This window comes from Salmo trutta, chromosome 26 (genome assembly GCF_901001165.1).
Source record: "Salmo trutta chromosome 26, fSalTru1.1, whole genome shotgun sequence".
In the NCBI taxonomy this organism is placed as follows: Eukaryota; Metazoa; Chordata; class Actinopteri; order Salmoniformes; family Salmonidae; genus Salmo; species Salmo trutta.
The window spans coordinates 36,977,938-36,998,559 of NC_042982.1; the positions used below are offsets into that span (position 1 = coordinate 36,977,938).

Sequence of the window (20,622 nt, forward strand, 5' to 3'; positions counted from 1 at the left end):
TTTTCTTGTTTTTTATTTATTTAAGGTCAGCCAGGGACACACTCCAACATTCAGACATCATTTACAAATGAAGGATGTGTGTTTAGTCAGTCTGCCAGATCAGAGGCAGTAGGGATGACCAGGGATGTTCTGTTGATAAGTGTGTGAATTGGATCATTTCCCTGTCCTGCTCAGCATTCAAAATGTAATGAGTACTTTTGGGTGTCTGGAGTAAAAATGTATGGAGTAAAATGTATGGAGTAAAATGTATGGAGCAAAATGTATAGAGTAAAAATACAATATTTTCTAAAGGAATGTAGTGAAGTAGAAGTAAAAATTGTCAAAATTATAAATAGTAAAGTACAGATACCCCAAAAAACTACTTACATAGAACTTTAAAGTATTTTTACTTAAGACCTTTACACCACTGCGCTCTCACTGCGCTCCAGCAACTAGAGAGTATATTCCTACTTTTCTGGGACTGGGTGAAGTCTGACATCATTCTTTCCTAATCTCTCATTTGTTCCTAATCTCTCATGTCTCTTAAATAAAACCTCTATGCCGCTATAAAAGCATATAGCCTATCTAGGCCTATAATTGAACATGTCCTACACTGCTCACGCCGGCGCACTACAAATCGAGCGCATCTAACTCCGCTTCATGGAGTTTACCGTCTTCTTTTGGGATTTGCTGTTTTTCTTCGTCAGACATAATATGGCTACATGCGGAGTCTTCATGTAAATAAAACTACATTTGCCTCTCGGAAATGACGTTTCCTGTGCTAACTTCCGTAAGGGGAGTTGTTCCCATGTACACAATAATCGAGCGCGGGGAGTAGGAGAGGTGCGTGGTTTGTGAAGAGTAGCTATCTCGGTGTATAATGGACTTAGTATTTGAGAACATGATATTGGCACGGGGGTCAGATATGCCAGCTGTGGTATCATCTAATACACAGTCACTGCTAAGATTAGTCCATTTTACTAGCCGCTTTGTAACAGCTACGTGGCGATGCTAGCCCTAACGTTAGCTAAATGTGCTTTTAATGCGTTGTTGGAACCTCATTGGCTAGTTAACTGCAGAGTGCTCTTAGTTAATATGTAACGTTATACATTAACCTCCGGAAATCCTAACCTTACCGAACTGCAAAACTGTAACGTTACCATAGTCCTTAGATCAGCGTCAAGGCCGGGGAAAATTCAACTTAATCCGTGTATTCACTCATTGGTCATATTGGATCCAGGAGTCTTTCCTACAGTTATCCGAGCGGGCTCAACCTCAGAATCATAGCTATGGGAGATTTGCATTGGCTCACAATGTTGTGGCAAACAGTATGACCTGAGCAGGGAAAACTCTGTGCCCCTATGACAGGCTATACGTTAATAAGGCGATTGCTGGCATTTGTCAGAGCATCAACCAGCTTTTTCTTTCTCACTCTGTCTATCTGTAGGTGACATCTCCAGAGACTTGTTAACTGTATTGATCCAGGTGTTGACGTCACTGCCTCTGCTGCTGAAGGGTTTTCTGAGAAGCTGCTCTGGACCCGTTTCCATTCAACATGACGTCAGAGAACACCCTGTATGTAACTTCAGAATAATCTGCCTCGTCGTGGTGTAGTTGTCACCGAGTGCATCAGGAGACTCTGGGATTCTGATTGTGCTTCTGTTGCTAGGGACGATGAGGACACCTTCAAGATCCTGATCGCCACGGATATTCACCTTGGTTACCTGGAGAAAGATGCTGTCCGTGGCAACGACACGTTCAACACCTTCGACGAGATCCTGAAGTGTGCCAAACAGAACCAAGTGTGTGTGTGTGTGTGTGTACACAGTAGAATGTCATTTCTCTCTCCCCCACACTCACCTCTTGTCTGTGTCCGCAGGTTGACTTCATCCTGTTGGGAGGTGATCTGTTCCATGAGAACAAGCCTTCCAGACGCTGTCTTCACTCCTGCATCTCTCTGCTGAGGAAGTACTGCATGGGAGACACTCCTATCCTCTTCGATGTCCTCAGTGACCAGGCTGTCAACTTCAGCAACAGCAAGTCAGTCTGTGTGTTAGCCCTGGCGTGGCGATGCTAGCCCTGGCGTGGCGATGCTAGCCCTGGCGTGGCGATGCTAGCCCTGGCGTGGCGATGCTAGCCCTGGCGTGGCGATGCTAGCCCTGGCGGGGCGATGCTAGCCCTGGCGGGGCGATGCTAGCCCTGGCGGGGCGATGCTAGCCCTGGCCTGGCGATGCTAGCCCTGGCCTGGCGATGCTAGCCCTGGCGGGGCGATGCTAGCCCTGGCGGGGCGATGCTAGCCCTGGCGTGGCGATGCTAGCCCTGGCGTGGCGATGCTAGCCCTGGCGTGGCGATGCTAGCCCTGGCGGGGCGATGCTAGCCCTGGCGGGGCGATGCTAGCCCTGGCGTGGCATGCTAGCCCTGGCGTGGCGATGCTAGCCCTGGCGTGGCATGCTAGCCCTTGCTTTGACAGCATCCTCACACTTTTTTTTAATTGGTGAAAACCTATACATCACCTGTCACAAATGTTGAATAATATTCTAGTTGAATCTACAAGATAAAATATCCACGTATTATGAAAGACTTTCTAAACGTGGGTTGTATGTAAAGTACAGTATGTGCATCAAATGTTTCTGTGTGTGTGTTCTCAGGTTCCCGTGGGTGAACTACCAGGATGAGAACCTAAACATCTCCATCCCTGTGTTCAGCGTGCACGGTAACCATGACGATCCTACAGGGGTAAGCTCCTTTGCCAAGGTTTCACTCATCCAGCTTGAACCACAGACGCATCTGTCTGTATCTCTATGTGTAACTCCATCTCTCTCGTCTCCACTCCAGGCGGATGGGCTGTGTGCGTTGGATCTCCTGAGCTCTGCCGGACTTGTCAATCATTTTGGCCGCAGCCAATCAGTAGAGAGGATAGAGATTAGTCCCGTCCTCCTGCAGAAAGGTAGCACAAAGCTAGCCCTGTACGGCATCGGCTCTATTCCTGATGAGCGTCTCTACAGGATGTTTGTTAACAACCAGGTGACCATGCTCCGCCCCAAAGAAGACCAGGACCAATGGTTCAACGTTTTCACCATCCACCAGAACAGGTGTGTTTATACTGTCCACCAGAACAGGTGTGTTTATACTGTCCACCAGAACAGGTGTGTTTATACTGTCCACCAGAACAGGTGTGTTTATACTGTCCACCAGAACAGGTGTGTTTATACTGTCCACCAGAACAGGTGTGTTTATACTGTCCCACCAGAACAGGTGTGTTTATACTGTCCACCAGAACAGGTGTGTTTATACTGTCCACCAGAACAGGTGTGTTTATACTGTCCACCAGAACAGGTGTGTTTATACTGTCCACCAGAACAGGTGTGTTTATACTGTCCACCAGAACAGGTGTGTTTATACTGTCCACCAGAACAGGTGTGTTTATAACTGTCCACCAGAACAGGTGTGTTTATACTGTCCACCAGAACAGGTGTGTTTATACTGTCCACCAGAACAGTGTGTTTATACTTGTCCACCAGAACAGGGTTGGTGGTTAATAACTGTCGGCACCGAGAACAGGTGGTTTTATAACTGTCCACCAGAAACAGGTGGTGTTATAGCTGTCTACCAGAACAGTTGTGTTTTATTACTGTCTACGCAGAACAGGGTGTGTTTTATACTGTCCACCAGAAACAGGTGTGTTGGTTAACTGTCTACCCAGAACATGTGTGTTGTTTAATACTGTCCACCAGGAACAGGTTGTGTTTGTTTATACTGCCCACCAGAACAGGTGTGTTTGTTTATACTTCGTCCACCAGAACAGGTGTGTTTGGTTATTACTGTCCACCCAGAACAGGTGGTGTTTTATAGCTGTCCACCAGAACAGGTGTGTTTGTTATATACTGGTCCCACCAGAACCGGTGTGTTATAACTGTCCACCAGAACAGGGTGGTGGTTTATACTGTCACTGCAGAACAGTGTTGTTTATACTGTCCACCAGAACAGGTTGTTATAGCTGTCTCAAACGCAGAAAGGTTACTGTCGCACCAGAAGCAGTGTGGTGTTTAATATACTGTCCACCAGAACAGGTGTGTTTATACTGTCTACCAGAACAGGTGTGTTTATACTGTCTACCAGAACAGGTGTGTTTATACTGTCCACCAGAACAGGTGTGATTATACTGTCCACCAGAACAGGTGTGATTATACTGTCCACCAGAACAGGTGTGTTTATACTGTCCACCAGAACAGGTGTGTTTATACTGTCCACCAGAACAGGTGTGTTTATACTGTCCACCAGAACAGGTGTGTTTATACTTTCCACCAGAACAGGTGTGTTTATACTGTCCACCAGAACAGGTGTGTTTATACTGTCCACCAGAACAGGTGTGTTTATACTGTCCACCAGAACAGGTGTGTTTATACTGTCCACCAGAACAGGTGTGTTTATACTGTCCACCAGAACAGGTGTGTTTATACTGTCCACCAGAACAGGTGTGTTTATACTGTCCACCAGAACAGGTGTGTTTATACTGTCCACCAGAACAGGTGTGTTTATACTGTCCACCAGAACAGGTGTGTTTATACTGTCCACCAGAACAGGTGTGTTTATACTGTCCACCAGAACAGGTGTGTTTATACTGTCTACCAGAACAGGTGTGTTTATACTGTCCACCAGAACAGGTGTGTTTATACTGTCCACCAGAACAGGTGTGTTTGTTTATACTGTCTACCAGAACAGGTGTGTTTGTTTATACTGTCCACCAGAACAGGTGTGTTTGTTTATACTGTCCACCAGAACAGGTGTGTTTGTTTATACTGTCCACCAGAACAGGTGTGTTTGTTTATACTGTCCACCAGAACAGGTGTGTTTGTTTATACTGTCCACCAGAACAGGTGTGTTTGTTTATACTGTCCACCAGAACAGGTGTGTTTATACTGTCCACCAGAACAGGTGTGTTTATACTGTCCACCAGAACAGGTGTGTTTATACTGTCCACCAGAACAGGTGTGTTTATACTGTCCACCAGAACAGGTGTGTTTATACTGTCCACCAGAACAGGTGTGTTTATACTGTCCACCAGAACAGGTGTGTTTATACTGTCCACCAGAACAGGTGTGTTTATACTGTCCACCAGAACAGGTGTGTTTATACTGTCTACCAGAACAGGTGTGTTTATACTGTCTACCAGAACAGGTGTGTTTATACTGTCCACCAGAACAGGTGTGATTATACTGTCCACCAGAACAGGTGTGATTATACTGTCCACCAGAACAGGTGTGTTTATACTGTCCACCAGAACAGGTGTGTTTATACTGTCCACCAGAACAGGTGTGTTTATACTGTCCACCAGAACAGGTGTGTTTATACTTTCCACCAGAACAGGTGTGTTTATACTGTCCACCAGAACAGGTGTGTTTATACTGTCCACCAGAACAGGTGTGTTTATACTGTCCACCAGAACAGGTGTGTTTTATACTGTCCACCAGAACAGGTGTGTTTATACTGTCCACCAGAACAGGTGTGTTTACTGTCCACCAGAACAGGTGTGTTTATACTGTCCACCAGAACAGTGTGTTTATACTGTCCACCAGAACAGGTGTGTTATATACTGTCCACCAGAACAGGTGTGTTTAATACTGTCCACCAGAACAGGTGTGTTTATACAGTCCACCAGAACAGGTGTGTTTATACCGTCCACCAGAACAGGTGTGTTTATACTGTCTACCCAGAACAGGTGTGTTTATACGGTCCACCAGAACAGGTGTGTTTATACTGTCCACCAGAACAGGTGTGATTTATACTATCACACCAGAACAGGGTGTTTATACTATCCACCAGAACAGTTGTGTGTTATACTGTCACCAGAACAGGTGTGTTTGTTTATACTGTCCACCAGAACAGGTGTGTTTTATACTGTCCACCAGAACAGGTGTGTTTATACAGTCCACCAGAACAGGTGTGTTTATACTGTCCACCAGAACAGGTGTGTTTATACGTCCACCAAACAGGTGGTTTATACTGTCCACCAAACAGGTGTGTTTATACTGTCCACCAGAACAGGTGTGTTTATACTGTCCACCAGAACAGGTGTGTTTATACTGTCCACCAGAACAGGTGTGTTTACACTGTCCACCAGAACAGGTGTGTTTACACTGTCCACCAGAACAGGTGTGTTTACACTGTCCACCAGAACAGGTGTGTGTGTGTGTGTATATACTGTCCACCAGAACAGGTGTGTGTGTGTGTGTGTGTGTGTGTGTATATATATACTGTCCACCAGAACAGGTGTGTGTGTGTGTGTGTGTGTGTGTGTGTGTGTGTGTGTGTGTGTGTGTGTGTGTATATACTAAGTGTCTGTGGTACTGTGTGTGTTTTACAAAAGCCACATCTCTGAGGTGTGTGTGTGTTTTGCAGAAGTAAGCACGGGGCCACCAACTACATCCCAGAGCAGTTTCTGGATGACTTCCTGGACCTGGTAGTGTGGGGTCATGAACATGAGTGTCTGATAAACCCCAGCAGGAACGAACAGAGGCTGTTCTACGTCACTCAGCCTGGTAGCTCTGTTGCCACGTCACTGTCCCCCGGAGAGGCCGTCAAGAAGTATGCCAACACACACACACACACTCAAACACTTTTATACACGCTCAAGTAGCACTCACTGTGTGTGTCTGCATATTTGTATGGCCTTGTGTGTGTCATTGCCTGCGTGCATGTGTGTGTGTGTGCGCGCAGGCACATAGGTCTGCTGAGGGTGAAGGGGCGTAAGATGAACCTTCAGAAGATCCCGCTGCACACGGTGCGTCAGTTCTTCATCCAGGACCTGGTCCTCTCAGAGCACCCTGACCTCTTCAACCCTGACATGCCCAAGGTCAACCAGAGGGTAGAGGCCTTCTGCCAGGAGAAGGTGAGCACAAGGCGCTCTCTCTCTTTCTTGCTCTTTCTCTCTCCCTGGCTGTCTGTCTCTCTCTCGCTCTCCCTGACTGTGTCTCTGTGTGTGTGTGTGTGTGTGTGTGTGTGTTGGTTCCCAGGTGGAAGCGATGATTGAGGAAGCAGAGCGAGATCGACTGGGAAACCCCCTTACCCCTGAGAAACCCCTGATACGCCTCAGAGTGAGTGAGCCACAAGTAACATTTTTTAATTAAGCAATAAGGCCCGAGGGGGTGTGGTATATGTCCAATATACCACGGCTAAGGGCTGTTCTTATGCACAACTCAATGTGGAGTGCCTGGATACAGCCCTTAGCCGTGGTCTGTTGGCCAATATACCACAAACCCCTGAGGTGCCTTATTGCTATTATAAACTGGTTACCAACGTAATTAAAACAGTAAAATAAATGTTTTGTCATAGCCGTGGTATACGGTCTGATATACCACGGCTGTTAGCCAATCAGCATTCAGCGCTCAAACCACCCAGATTATAATACGTTATTCTGTTGAACACTGCAACAGCATCAAGGGTATTTCTCAAGGTAGAATTTACAATTCCCACTTTCTCTCTTTCTATTTCTCTCTGACTTTTATCCTGCTTTCTCTCTCTCTCTTCAATTCAGTAGACTTTATTGACATGGCAAATTAAATTAATTACATTGTCAAAGTATAAATATAGAACCTACAGCAATAATAATAGTAGGAGTGGACATGGGATTACCATTAACAACAACAATATTAACCAGAACAACAATACATTAAAGCGATGGTAGTAGACCAGTGTCAACATGACTGAGAAGACACATGACCTGGTATGAAAGACAAAACTAAACAAGATGGGAAATATTATAATATTATCCACATTACATTGCACTTTTCCCTGGCTGTCCCTCAGGTTGTGGCAGGTTGTGGCAGGAGGACACATACAGTGTTTGGATGCCAAAACATTTTGGCTTTTCACCCAATAAATATTTTAAAAACATACTACATCTTTTATAGTTTCAAATTCTTTGTACTGAATGATAATTTTGGGAAAGAAAGATTCTCTTAGGTCTGAGTATCTGTCACAGTGTAATATTTGTCTCTCTCTCTCAAGGTGGACTACAGCGGTGGTTTTGAGGCCTTCAACGCCACTCGTTTCAGTCAGAAGTTTGTAGAGCAGGTTGCGAACCCCAAAGATGTTGTTCACTTCATCAGACAGAAGGAGTACAAGGCCAAAGTTAAAGGTAACACACACACACACTCCATGCACCATAATCATAACATTTGACAAGACTACTTTTTCTGATGTTCAGGTCACTCGCCTGTCTCTGTCTTTTTTGCTGTGTAAGTGCAGGCGAAGAGGATGTTGACTTTGGGCAGCTCCTGAGTCACTCCTCAACTGAGGGTCTGAGGGTGGAGGATCTAGTTAAAGAATACTTCCAGACAGCAGAAAAGGTACACACACATTTCTCCATACCCTGACTGTGTGTCTGGATGTGTGTTAACATGACTGTGTGTGTAGTAGGGCTGATCCCAATTAGTCGACTGGTCGATTGTTTGGTTGTTATGCTGTTGGTCGACCAAGATTGTTTTAGTTGAGCAGTAACAAATATACAGTACCAGTCAAAAGTTTGGACACCTACTCATTCCAGGGTTTTTCTTTATATGTACTATTTTCTACATTGTAGAATAATAGTGAAGACATCAAAACTATGAAATAAAACACATGGAATCATCAAAAAAGTGTTTAACAAATCTAAATATATTTTATATTCGAGATTCTTCAAAGTAGCCACCCTTTACCTTAATGACAGCTTTGCACACTCTTGGCATTCTCTCAACCAGCTTCACGAGGTAATCACCTGGAATGCATTTCAATTAACAGGTGTGCCTTGTTAAAAGTTCATTTGTGGAATTTCTTTCCTTCTTAATGCGTTTAAGACAATCAGTTGTGTTGTGACAAGGTAGGGTGGTATACAGAAGATAGCTCTATTTGGTAAAAGACCAAGTCCATATTACAGCAAGAACAGCTGAAATAAGCAAAGAGAAACGACAGTCCATCATTACTTTAAGACATGAAGGTCAGTCAATCTGGAAAATGTCAAGAACTTTGAACGTTTCTTCAAGTGCAGTAGCAAAAACCATCAAGAGCTATGATGAAACTGGCTCTCATGAGGACCACCACAGGAAAGGAAAACCCAGAGTTACTTCTGCTGCAGAGGATAAGTTCATTAGAGTTACCAGCCTCAGATTGCAGCCCAAATAAATGTAAAAGTAACAGACACATCTCAACATCAACTGTTCAGAGGAGACTGCGTGAATCAGGCCTTCATGGTCGTATTGCTGCAAAGAAACCACTACTAAAGGACACCAATAAGAAGAAGAGAATTGCTTGGGCCAAGAAACACAAGCAATGGACATTAGACCTGTGGAAACCTGTGCTTTGGTCTGATGAGTCCAAATTTGAGACTTTTGGTTCCAACTGCCGTGTCTTTGTAAGACGTAGAGTAGGTGAATGGATGATCTCCACATGTGTGGTTCCCACCGTGAAGCATGGAGGAGGAGGTATGATGGTGTGGGGGTGCTCTGCTGGTGACACTGTGATTTATTTAGAAAAACTCTTGAATGAGTAAGTGTGTCTAAACGTTTGACTGGTAGTGTATATATATTTGCACCCATCTCGGTGAACTAATCCATTGCGGAAGCCTAGACTAAAAGCCCATTTTAAGCTTGATCCGAAAATGTGGTCGGAGGCTCCATATGGAGGGTGTGACGCAATTGCGGAGGCATGCCGAGGCCAAATTGAGATCTGTACCACATCGCCATGCCCCTTCCAAATGTTGTAACAATGTGGAAGGCTCTGTATAGCTCCACGTTGACATGATTGGTTGACGGTAGGTGAGGGTGGTACATCCTGTATAAACACACTCCCTTGACAACAGCTCTGCACTGCTCCGCAAGGAGTATGAATGTCCTGACTTCTGCTGAGGCCGTTCTTGCCCTGACTTCTGCTGAGGCCGTTCTTGCCCTGACTTCTGCTGAGGCCGTTCTTGCCCTGACTTCTGCTTAGGCCGTATCACCGTAATTGCGGCAAGGCCAATGCAGACGTCAGATTGACCATGCACCCAGATGGACAATGCACTTCTCTCCACAATGCACTTCTCTCTCCACAATGCACTTCTCTCTCCACAATGCACTTCTCTCTCCACAATGCACTTCTCTCTCCACAATGCACTTCTATCTCCACAATGCACTTCTCTCCCGCCAATTTGTGCACATTTGTTTCGTAACTTCATTGTGTTAATTGTTTGGGTTTGATTGTTAGTGTATATCACTTCCCCATATCACCAGCAGTATGTTTACTATGATTTCTAATCCACAATGTTTGTTACTTTGATTACGGTAATTATTTTAATGCAGGAGGGAGGAACAGGGACTCCACAATAAGAGGAACAGGAGGACTATAAGAGGAACAGGGACTCCACAATACTGTTGAGTTAATATTCTATAAGAGGAACAGGGACTCCACAATACTGTTGAGTTAATATTCTATAAGAGGAACAGGGACTCCACAATACTGTTGAGTTAATATTCTATAAGAGGAACAGGGACTCCACAATACTGTTGAGTTAATATTCTATAAGAGGAACAGGGACTCCACAATACTGTTGAGTTAATATTCTATAAGAGGAACAGGGACTCCACAATACTGTTGAGCTGATATTTATTAAGAGGAACAGGGACTCCACAATACTGTTGAGTTAATATTCTATAAGAGGAACAGGGACTCCACAATACTGTTGAGTTAATATTCTATAAGAGGAACAGGGACTCCACAATACTGTTGAGTTAATATTCTATAAGAGGAACAGGGACTCCACAATACTGTTGAGTTAATATTCTATAAGAGGAACAGGGACTCCACAATACTGTTGAGTTAATATTCTATAAGAGGAACAGGGACTCCACAATACTGTTGAGTTAATATTCTATAAGAGGAACAGGGACTCCACAATACTGTTGAGTTAATATTCTATAAGAGGAACAGGGACTCCACAATACTGTTGAGTTAATATTCTATAAGAGGAACAGGGACTCCACAATACTGTTGAGTTAACATTCTATAAGAGGAACAGGGACTCCACAATACTGTTGAGTTAATATTCTATAAGAGGAACAGGGACTCCACAATACTGTTGAGTTAATATTCTATAAGAGGAACAGGGACTCCACAATACTGTTGAGTTAATATTCTATAAGAGGAACAGGGACTCCACAATACTGTTGAGTTTATATTCTATAAGAGGAACAGGGACTCCACAATACTGTTGAGTTAATATTCTATAAGAGGAACAGGGACTCCACAATACTGTTGAGTTAATATTCTATAAGAGGAACAGGGACTCCACAATACTGTTGAGTTAATATTCTATAAGAGGAACAGGGACTCCACAATACTGTTGAGTTAATATTCTATAAGAGGAACAGGGACTCCACAATACTGTTGAGTTAATATTCTATAAGAGGAACAGGGACTCCACAATACTGTTGAGTTAATATTCTATAAGAGGAACAGGGACTCCACAATACTGTTGAGTTAATATTCTATAAGAGGAACAGGGACTCCACAATACTGTTGAGTTAATATTCTATAAGAGGAACAGGGACTCCACAATACTGTTGAGTTAATATTCTATAAGAGGAACAGGGACTCCACAATACTGTTGAGTTAATATTCTATAAGAGGAACAGGGACTCCACAATACTGTTGAGTTAATATTCTATAAGAGGAACAGGGACTCCACAATACTGTTGAGTTAATATTCTATAAGAGGAACAGGGACTCCACAATACTGTTGAGCTGATATTCTATAAGAGGAACAGGGACTCCACAATACTGTTGAGTTAATATTCTATAAGAGGAACAGGGACTCCACAATACTGTTGAGTTAATATTCTATAAGAGGAACAGGGACTCCACAATACTGTTGAGTTAATATTCTATAAGAGGAACAGGGACTCCACAATACTGTTGAGTTAATATTCTATAAGAGGAACAGGGACTCCACAATACTGTTGAGTTAATATTCTATAAGAGGAACAGGGACTCCACAATACTGTTGAGTTAATATTCTATAAGAGGAACAGGGACTCCACAATACTGTTGAGTTAATATTCTATAAGAGGAACAGGGACTCCACAATACTGTTGAGTTAATATTCTATAAGAGGAACAGGAGCTCCACAATACTGTTGAGTTAATATTCTATAAGAGGAACAGGGACTCCACAATACTGTTGAGTTAATATTCTATAAGAGGAACAGGGACTCCACAATACTGTTGAGTTAATATTCTATAAGAGGAACAGGGACTCCACAATACTGTTGAGTTAATATTCTATAAGAGGAACAGGGACTCCACAATACTGTTGAGTTAATATTCTATAAGAGGAACAGGGACTCCACAATACTGTTGAGTTAATATTCTATAAGAGGAACAGGGACTCCACAATACTGTTGAGTTAATATTCTATAAGAGGAACAGGGACTCCACAATACTGTTGAGTTAATATTCTATAAGAGGAACAGGGACTCCACAATACTGTTGAGTTAATATTCTATAAGAGGAACAGGAGCTCCACAATACTGTTGAGTTAATATTCTATAAGAGGAACAGGGACTCCACAATACTGTTGAGTTAATATTCTATAAGAGGAACAGGGACTCCACAATACGGTTGAGTTAATATTCTATAAGAGGAACAGGGACTCCACAATACTGTTGAGTTAATATTCTATAAGAGGAACAGGGACTCCACTATACTGTTGAGTTAATATTCTATAAGAGGAATAGGGACTCCACAATACTGTTGAGTTAATATTCTATAAGAGGAACAGAGACTCCACAATACTGTTGAGTTAATATTCTATAAGAGGAATAGGGACTCCACAATACTGTTGAGCTGATATTTATTAAGAGGAACAGGAGCTGAAGCAGTAGAACATTTGAGGTGAGCTCCTGCCCAAGTCAAGCACTGCTTCTTATCCCTTGAGCAAATAGCCTACAGCTCTGTCTGTCCCGAGCTCCCTGGCATGGGAAACTGAGGGCCCAGAATATTTTATACAATGTTAGAAATTCGCTAGCTAGCTTCCGGGCTGGACCCAATCGTTGCAGACAGGCCATGTGTAGTGAATGTGATAGGATATTTCATTTAAAATCAGGATATTTTCTACCTGCATACTGAAATGTTTTTATTGGTTGGCTTTATGTAGGCTATTTTTAAATAAGTGGCAATAGAAGTTAGTTTTTAGGTTTATCATTTTCATTTAGATTTGGATATCATTTTGATTAACCACATGACAATGATTTTGAGATATGAAGACATTATCATAAATTAAACTGTTTAATGAAAATCTGCATTTGAAAACAATAACTGGCACGCAGATCGGTAGAAATGGTGAGATAAATTGACATTCCACATGAGAAAGGTTGCAGACTCCCCTGTATAGCCTATTACTGGCAACTTCAGGAGAGTAATGGACGAATCTGCGAAAGCCAGCAGGAGAGGGTGGAGAATAGTTTGGACAGGTTAAGTTTTTATTCTTCTGGTTATCTAGATCTCTGGCGCCCTCTTGAGGCATCAAACCGTAAGCTTAAAGCATCAGACAAGCTCAATGCACATTTTATTAAATGTCTATAAATGGAAAAATACACTTTTAAACATTTTTGAGCAATCGATTGGTCGAAAGAACAGACGACTTTCGGTTGACTTAAGATTTTGTTTTGTCAAGGACAGCCCAAGTGTGTGTGTGTGTGGACGTGTTTTAACGTGTGTGTGTGGATGTGTTTTAACGTGTGTGTGTGTGGACGTGTTTTAACGTGTGTGTGTGTGTGTGTGTGGATGTGTGTTAACATGACTGTGTGTGTAGACGGTGCAGCTCTCCCTACTGACGGAGCAGGGCATGGGGAAGGCGGTGCAGGAGTATGTGGACAAGGAGGAGAAGGATGCCATCGAGGAACTGATCCGATACCAGCTGGAGAAAACCCAGAGACACCTGCAGCAGAGAGGAGTACTGACAGAGGAGGAGATTGACCAGGAGGTACAGAGGAGGGGGTATTCACCTCCAGCTGACAGGAGTACTGACAGAGGAAGAGATTGACCAGGAGGTATAGAGGAGAGGTAGGGGTAGACTCCTCCAGCAGAGAGGAGTACTGACAGAGGAAGAGATTGACAAGGAGGTGGAAGGAGGGGGAGGAGAAGGGGGCAGAGACCTCCAGCAGAGAGGAGCACTGACACAGGAGGAGATTGACCAGGAGGTATAGAGGAGATGGGAGATGGGAGAGAGGGGGACAGGAGGGTGTAGGCACCTCCAGCAGAGAGGAGTACTGACAGAGGAAGAGATTGACCAGGAGGTATAGAGGAGAGGTAGGGGTAGACACCTCCAGCAGAGAGGAGTACTGACAGAGGAAGAGATTGAGCAGGAGGTATAGAGGAGAGGTAGGTGTAGACACCTCCAGCAGAGAGGAGTACTGACAGAGGAAGAGATTGACAAGGAGGTGGAAGGAGGGGGAGGAGAAGGGGGTAGAGACCTCCAGCAGAGAGGAGTACTGACAGAGGAAGAGATTGACAAGGAGGTGGAAGGAGGGGGAGGAGAAGGGGGTAGAGACCTCCAGCAGAGAGGAGCACTGACACAGGAGGAGATTGACCAGGAGGTATAGAGGAGATGGGAGAGAGGGGGACAGGAGGGTGTAGGCACCTCCAGCAGAGAGGAGTACTGACAGAGGAGAAGATTGACCAGGAGGTATAGAGGAGAGGTAGGGGTAGAGACCTCCAGCAGAGAGGAGTACTGACAGAGGAAGAGATTGACCAGGAGGTATAGAGGAGAGGTAGGGGTAGACACCTCCAGCAGAGAGGAGTACTGACAGAGGAAGAGATTGACCAGGAGGTATAGAGGAGAGGTAGGGGTAGACACCTCCAGCAGAGAGGAGTACTGACAGAGGAAGAGATTGAGCAGGAGGTATAGAGGAGAGGAGGGGGTAGACACCTCCAGCAGAGAGGAGTACTGACAGAGGAAGAGATTGACCAGGAGGTATAGAGGAGAGGAGAGGGGAGAGATGATAGTAACCACAGCAACCTGTTCTCTCCTCAGATTCGCCGTTTCAGAGAATCTAAGAAAAACACTGCAGAGGAGGATGAAGAGGTTCAGGTGGTGAGTCAGGAACACACACACACACACACACACACACACACACACACACACACACGTATACGTTCATACCAGTACTCTCCTCTCTGTGTAGGCCCTCAACAGGGCTAAAGCTCACCGCATAGAGCGAGGCGACGCCCCAGAAGACCTGGACCTATCAGATGAGCCTGATGTTTCCATGGATTCGGACGAGGACTCTGCCCCTCCTCCCCCCACCAGGGGCAGGGGGCGGGGTGGCAGAGGGAGGGGCCAAACCACAGCCAGGAGAGGAAGGGGTTTGTTTCTCTCCAAGATCTATTCACTCATGAGAAAGGGTTAATTATATTTATGCATGTATACATTAACGACTGCATTTGTATGTGTTGTTGGCGTGGTGCATTTTGTGTGTGAATATATTTGTGTCTGTGTGTGTCCAGGTGCAGCAGAGCCGAAGCCAGCAGGGCAGGCCCGTTCTCAGAAGGTCAACCCCACCCAGGGTAGAAGCATCATGGATGGTGAGTGGCTGCTGTGTCGGTGTGTTTCTCAAACCTAAGTGTGTATTATTGTACTGATCTACTACTTATCTTCCCTCCCTCTTTCTCCTCCCTCTCTTTCTCCTCCCTCCATCCTGCAGCGTTCCAGGCTCCACCCAAGCGGCCATCGAGAGGGGCGGTGGCGGCTAAATCTTACACAGACGAGGTTAGTCCCTCACACTCCCCATCTCTGTGTGCTTTATACACTGTCTTACTGGTCTTTCAGTGAATGTGTGTGTTGTAGATAATGTTCTAATGTTCGTATCCTCTCCTCCCTCCTCCTCCATCTCTCCTCCTCCTCCATCTCTCCTCCTCCTCCATCTCTCCTCCCTCCTCCTCCATCTCTCCTCCTCCTCCATCTCTCCTCCTCCTCCATCTCTCCTCCATCTCTCCTCCTCCATCTCTCCTCCTCCATCTCTCCTCCTCCATCTCTCCTCCTCCTCCTCTCTCCTCCCTCCTCCTCCATCTCTCCTCCTCCTCCATCTCTCCTCCTCCTCCCTCCATCTCTCCTCCCTCCTCCTCCCTCCATCTCTCCTCCCTCATCTCTCCTCCCTCCTCCTCCATCTCTCCTCCCTCCTCCTCCTCCATCTCGCCTCCATCTCTCCTCCCTCCTCCTCCTCCTCCTCCATCTCTCCTCCTCCTCCATCTCTCCTCCTCCTCCATCTCTCCTCCATCTCTCCTCCATCTCTCCTCCTCCTCCATCTCTCCTCCTCCTCCATCTCTCCTCCTCCTCCATCTCTCCTCCCTCCCTCATCTCTCCTCCCTCCCTCATCTCTCCTCCCTCTATCTCTCCTCCCTCTATCTCTCCTCCCTCCTCCTCCATCTCTCCTCCCTCCTCCTCCTCCATCTCTCCTCCATCTCTCCTCCCTCTATCTCTCCTCCCTCCTCCTCCTCCATCTCTCCTCCCTCCCTCCTCCTCCTCCATCTCTCCTCCCTCCCTCCTCCTCCTCCTCTCTCCTCCCTCTCTCCATCTCTCCTCCCTCCTCCTCCATCTCTCCTCCCTCCTCCTCCTCCATCTCTCCTCCCTCCTCCATCTCCATCTCTCGTCCCTCCTCCTCCTCCTCCATCTCCTCCTCCTCCATCTCTCCTCTATCTCTCCTCCTCCTCCATCTCTCCTCCCTCCTCTTCCTCTCTCCTCCCTCCTCCTCCTCCATCTCTCCTCCATCTCCTCCCTCCTCCTCCTCCATCTCTCCTCCCTCCTCCATCTCTCCTCCCTCCATCTCTCCTCCCTCTACCTCTCCTCCATCTCTCCTCCCTCCTCCATCTCTCCTCCCTCCTCCATCTCTCCTCCCTCCTCCATCTCTCCTCCCTCCTCCTCCTCCATCTCTCCTCCCTCCTCCATCTCTCCTCCATCTCTCCTCCATCTCTCCTCCCTCTCTCCTCCTCCTCCATCTCTCCTCCTCTCTCCTCCATATCTCCTCCTCCATCTCTCCTCCTCCATATCTCCTCCTCCATCTCTCCTCCATCTCTCCTCCATCTCTCCTCCCCTCCTCCTCCATCTCTCCTCCCTCCTCTTCCATCTCTCCTCCCTCCTCTTCCTCTCTCCTCCCTCCTCCTCCATCTCTCCTCCATCTCTCCTCCCTCCTCCATCTCTTCTCCCTCCTCCTCCTCTCCTCCCTCCTCCATCTCTCCTCCCTCCTCCTCCTCCATCTCTCCTCCCTCCTCCATCTCTCCCTCCATCTCTCCTCCCTCTCTCCTCCCTCCTCCATCTCTCCTCCCTCTCTCCTCCATCTCTCCTCCTCCATATCTCCTCCTCCATCTCTCCTCCATCTCTCCTCCTCCATATCTCCTCCTCCATCTCTCCTCCCTCCTCCTCCATCTCTCCTCCCTCCTCTTCCATCTCTCCTCCCTCCTCTTCCTCTCTCCTCCCTCCTCCTCCTCCATCTCTCCTCCATCTCCTCCCTCCTCCTCCTCCATCTCTCCTCCCTCCTCCATCTCTCCTCCCTCCATCTCTCCTCCCTCCACCTCTCCTCCATCTCTCCTCCCTCCTCCATCTCTCCTCCCTCCTCCATCTCTCCTCCCTCCTCCTCCTCCTCCTCCATCTCTCCTCCCTCCTCCTCCTCCATCTCTCCTCCCTCCTCCATCTCTCCTCCATCTCTCCTCCCTCTCTCCTCCCTCCTCCATCTCTCCTCCCTCTCTCCTCCATCTCTCCTCCTCCATATCTCCTCCTCCATCTCTCCTCCATCTCTCCTCCTCCATATCTCCTCCTCCATCTCTCCTCCCTCCTCCATCTCTCCTCCCTCCTCCTCCATCTCTCCTCCCTCCTCCTCCATCTCTCCTCCCTCCTCTTCCATCTCTCCTCCCTCCTCTTCCTCTCTCCTCCCTCCTCCTCCATCTCTCCTCCATCTCTCCTCCCTCCTCCATCTCTTCTCCCTCCTCCTCCTCTCCTCCCTCCTCCATCTCTCCTCCCTCCTCCTCCTCCTCCATCTCTCCTCCCTCCCCCTCCATCATCTCTCCTCCCTCCTCCATCATCTTCTCCCTCATCTCTAGATAACCATTGATGATGATGACTCTGACGATGTTTCCTTTGTGAAGCCTGCATCAAGACTGACTCCTGCATCACGACCAACACAGAGGTAGGAAAGTGTGTGTTGGGTAGGAGTTGTACATTGATTAGTGATCTGTGTGGATGTGTCTGTTTGTAATTAGAGGGTATTAAAGGGGCAGTGCAGTCATAAACTTGATTTTCTATGTTTTATATATATTTACAAACTGAGGTTGGAATAATACTGTGAAACAATCAGAATAATGCCCGTCTTAGTGTAAGAGCTGTTTGAAATTTCACCTTATTTTGCATGGGTGGATTTCTAGACCAATAACAGCTAGTTTTCATATCCCTCCCATTAGGCTCTTCACTCAGACCATTTCTAGCTACATTCTTGCTTGAAAAATAGCTTTTTGATAAGAAGCTGTTTTTGTTTGTTTTTTTGACCATTTGAATGGAAAACAATCACAGTAAGGTACATAATTGTTACCCTGTAATGATATGATAAGAGTTAAAATCAGCGGCATTGGACCGTGAACGGCTCTATGTTTTGTGTTCTAGGGCCTCCTCCTCCTCTTCCTCCTCCAGTAGGCGGGGCTCCCAGAGTCAGAGCCAATCATACAGAGGAGTGACATTTGATGACGACGACGATGAGGTATGAGACCTGTGAGAGGACTGAATTATGCGTGTTGTACTGTGTGTCTGTCTAACCTCCCTTCTCTCTCTCAGGAGGACTTTGACCCGTTTAAAGGCTCCAGTAGGAGTGGCCGGCGATAGCTTTAACTCCGCCCCTTTGGACAATGTTCATGTTTCTTATTGGCTAGTGAGCTGTGAATGTATGATTAACTAACCCATAGTTCTTCACGCCACTTATGGTCCTGACGATGGACCCCTGGGCTGCCAATACGCTGCCTGTTCAGAATAGAGGAAGCGTTAGCTGGTTGTACCTGTGTCTAAACTCTTATTTTTCATCCTATAGCTCGTTCTCAATCTTCTTTGTAATTGTGAGAGTTTTCCATACCATCTGAAGACCTGCTTTGACTGTTGATTGGCCGTTCTGAGCTCCTAAAGCGTCATTAGTCAGTGTTGTTGAGCCCTGTTATTGGTCAGTGTTGGACCCATTCAGTCACCATGGCAACCGTCCGCTTTCAGCAGATTTATTAAATACTTCCTGTTTCTATTTCAGGTGTGTGTTTACTGTTCCTGTTTGACGCACGTACACACACACACACACACACACACACTACAGGTGACACACTCACTTGTTGACATTCACACCTGCTTTATGTTAGAACGCACACAAGACGAGCTAAACCGTAAATCTCAATTGTACTCCCTTGATTCCTCAGGTCCTCCCTCCTCATCTCTTCAAAGCACATTGGAGGGTCCTCCCTCAGATCTTCTCCTCCAATGCGTTTTAAGGAGGAGGCATGGAGAGGACGCAAACACGATTGAGATTTATCTACAGGAGAGTGGACAAATAAAGGAGCACTAATATGTTTAATAAAAAAACAAGACTATTAAAACGATAACCGTTGATGCTTCAGGGATCAAATGTGGTCCTGTACAAATATATTCAAAGTTTAGCCTTTTCTCATTCCTTCCTTGAGTGCAGCACTGACATGACGAGGGATTTTCCCACTGCCAGTTTTCTTCGACATTATAGAGCCCAGGGCTGTTTCACACTTGTATATTCTGTAGTGGGGTAAATACCAACCTTAGCCCAGGGCTGTTTCACACTTGTATATTCTGTAGTGGGGTAAATACCAGCCTTAGCCCAGGGCTGTTTCACACTTGTATATTCTGTAGTGGGGTAATACCAGCCTTAGCCCAGGGCTGTTTCACACTTGTATATTCTGTAGTGGGGTAATACCAGCCTTATCCCAGGGCTGTTTCACACTTGTATATTCTGTAGTGGGGTAATACCAACCTTAGCCCAGGGCTTAGATGGCCATGCTCTGGAGCAGGGTAAAACTTGGTGTCAAAATTTACCGTGTGAAACGGCTATTTCTGGTACGTGTCATTTAAGTGGAACATGTATCGTAAAATCATGGCGAGATTTATGGAGCCAACTATGTCAGAGCAGTGATAGTTCAAGGAAGGACAAAGGTATGTTTATTTAGAGTTGGCCACTTGAACAGAGTAGCACATGTCCAGTGTCTGGCCCTACAGTGTACAACACAGGTCAAATAAGGTCAGTGTACTTTTTTTCTGTTTACATGTCACCATCTTCTGGTTAGGACTGGTAGTGAACACATGGAAGATCTCAACTGCATACTTCACGTGTCCCCTCTCGTCTTCTCAAAACCCATTGGACGAGAAAGCCAGAGGTCCCTTCCCTCTGACCTTCTCCGATGGGTTTTAAGAAAGAGACGAGGAAAGGGGACGCGAGAAGTATGCAGTTGACTTCCCACTGTGTAGGTAGGCAGACGGACATTGTTTGGCCGACCAGACATCAACCAGGAAACCAGTTGGTCCATGGTGGCATATAGCTGGTAATGCAGTGTGGGAGTAATGCAGATCGTTTAGAGTTGCCTTATCATTTCA

The 20,622-nt window shown here is 46.0% G+C and overlaps 1 protein-coding gene across 2 annotated transcripts; it reads left to right on the forward strand.

Annotated features, from left to right (window-relative positions):
- The first annotated feature begins 758 nt into the window (after positions 1-758).
- Positions 759-19,604, forward strand: mre11a (MRE11 homolog A, double strand break repair nuclease). 2 transcript variants are annotated; one of them, XM_029715874.1, is made up of 19 exons: positions 759-822; positions 1,427-1,554; positions 1,649-1,781; positions 1,859-2,019; positions 2,628-2,715; positions 2,815-3,071; positions 6,379-6,564; positions 6,697-6,868; positions 6,993-7,073; positions 7,987-8,116; positions 8,227-8,327; positions 13,801-13,971; positions 15,022-15,081; positions 15,173-15,353; positions 15,495-15,572; positions 15,692-15,756; positions 18,081-18,166; positions 18,637-18,730; positions 19,425-19,604. In XM_029715874.1, the coding sequence occupies exons 2-19, from the start codon at positions 1,535-1,537 to the stop codon at positions 19,494-19,496; spliced, it is 2,136 nt and encodes a 711-aa protein (XP_029571734.1). In that variant the 5' UTR covers positions 759-822; positions 1,427-1,534; the 3' UTR covers positions 19,497-19,604. The 2 variants fall into 2 exon arrangements, with proteins under 2 accessions (XP_029571734.1, XP_029571735.1); XM_029715875.1 differs by lacking the exon at positions 19,425-19,604 and adding an exon at positions 18,805-19,257.
- The last annotated feature ends 1,018 nt before the right edge of the window (positions 19,605-20,622 follow it).

What these genes read in the sequence shown, in the direction of transcription:
- mre11a (XM_029715874.1), top strand. Translation starts at nt 1,535, where the DNA reads ATGACGTCAGAGAACACCCT. An exon ending in GGGTAGAAGCATCATGGATG is followed by an intron (nt 15,573 to 15,691) that starts GTGAGTGGCTGC and finishes TCCATCCTGCAG; the next exon opens with CGTTCCAGGCTCCACCCAAG. An exon ending in GCATCACGACCAACACAGAG is followed by an intron (nt 18,167 to 18,636) that starts GTAGGAAAGTGT and finishes TTTGTGTTCTAG; the next exon opens with GGCCTCCTCCTCCTCTTCCT.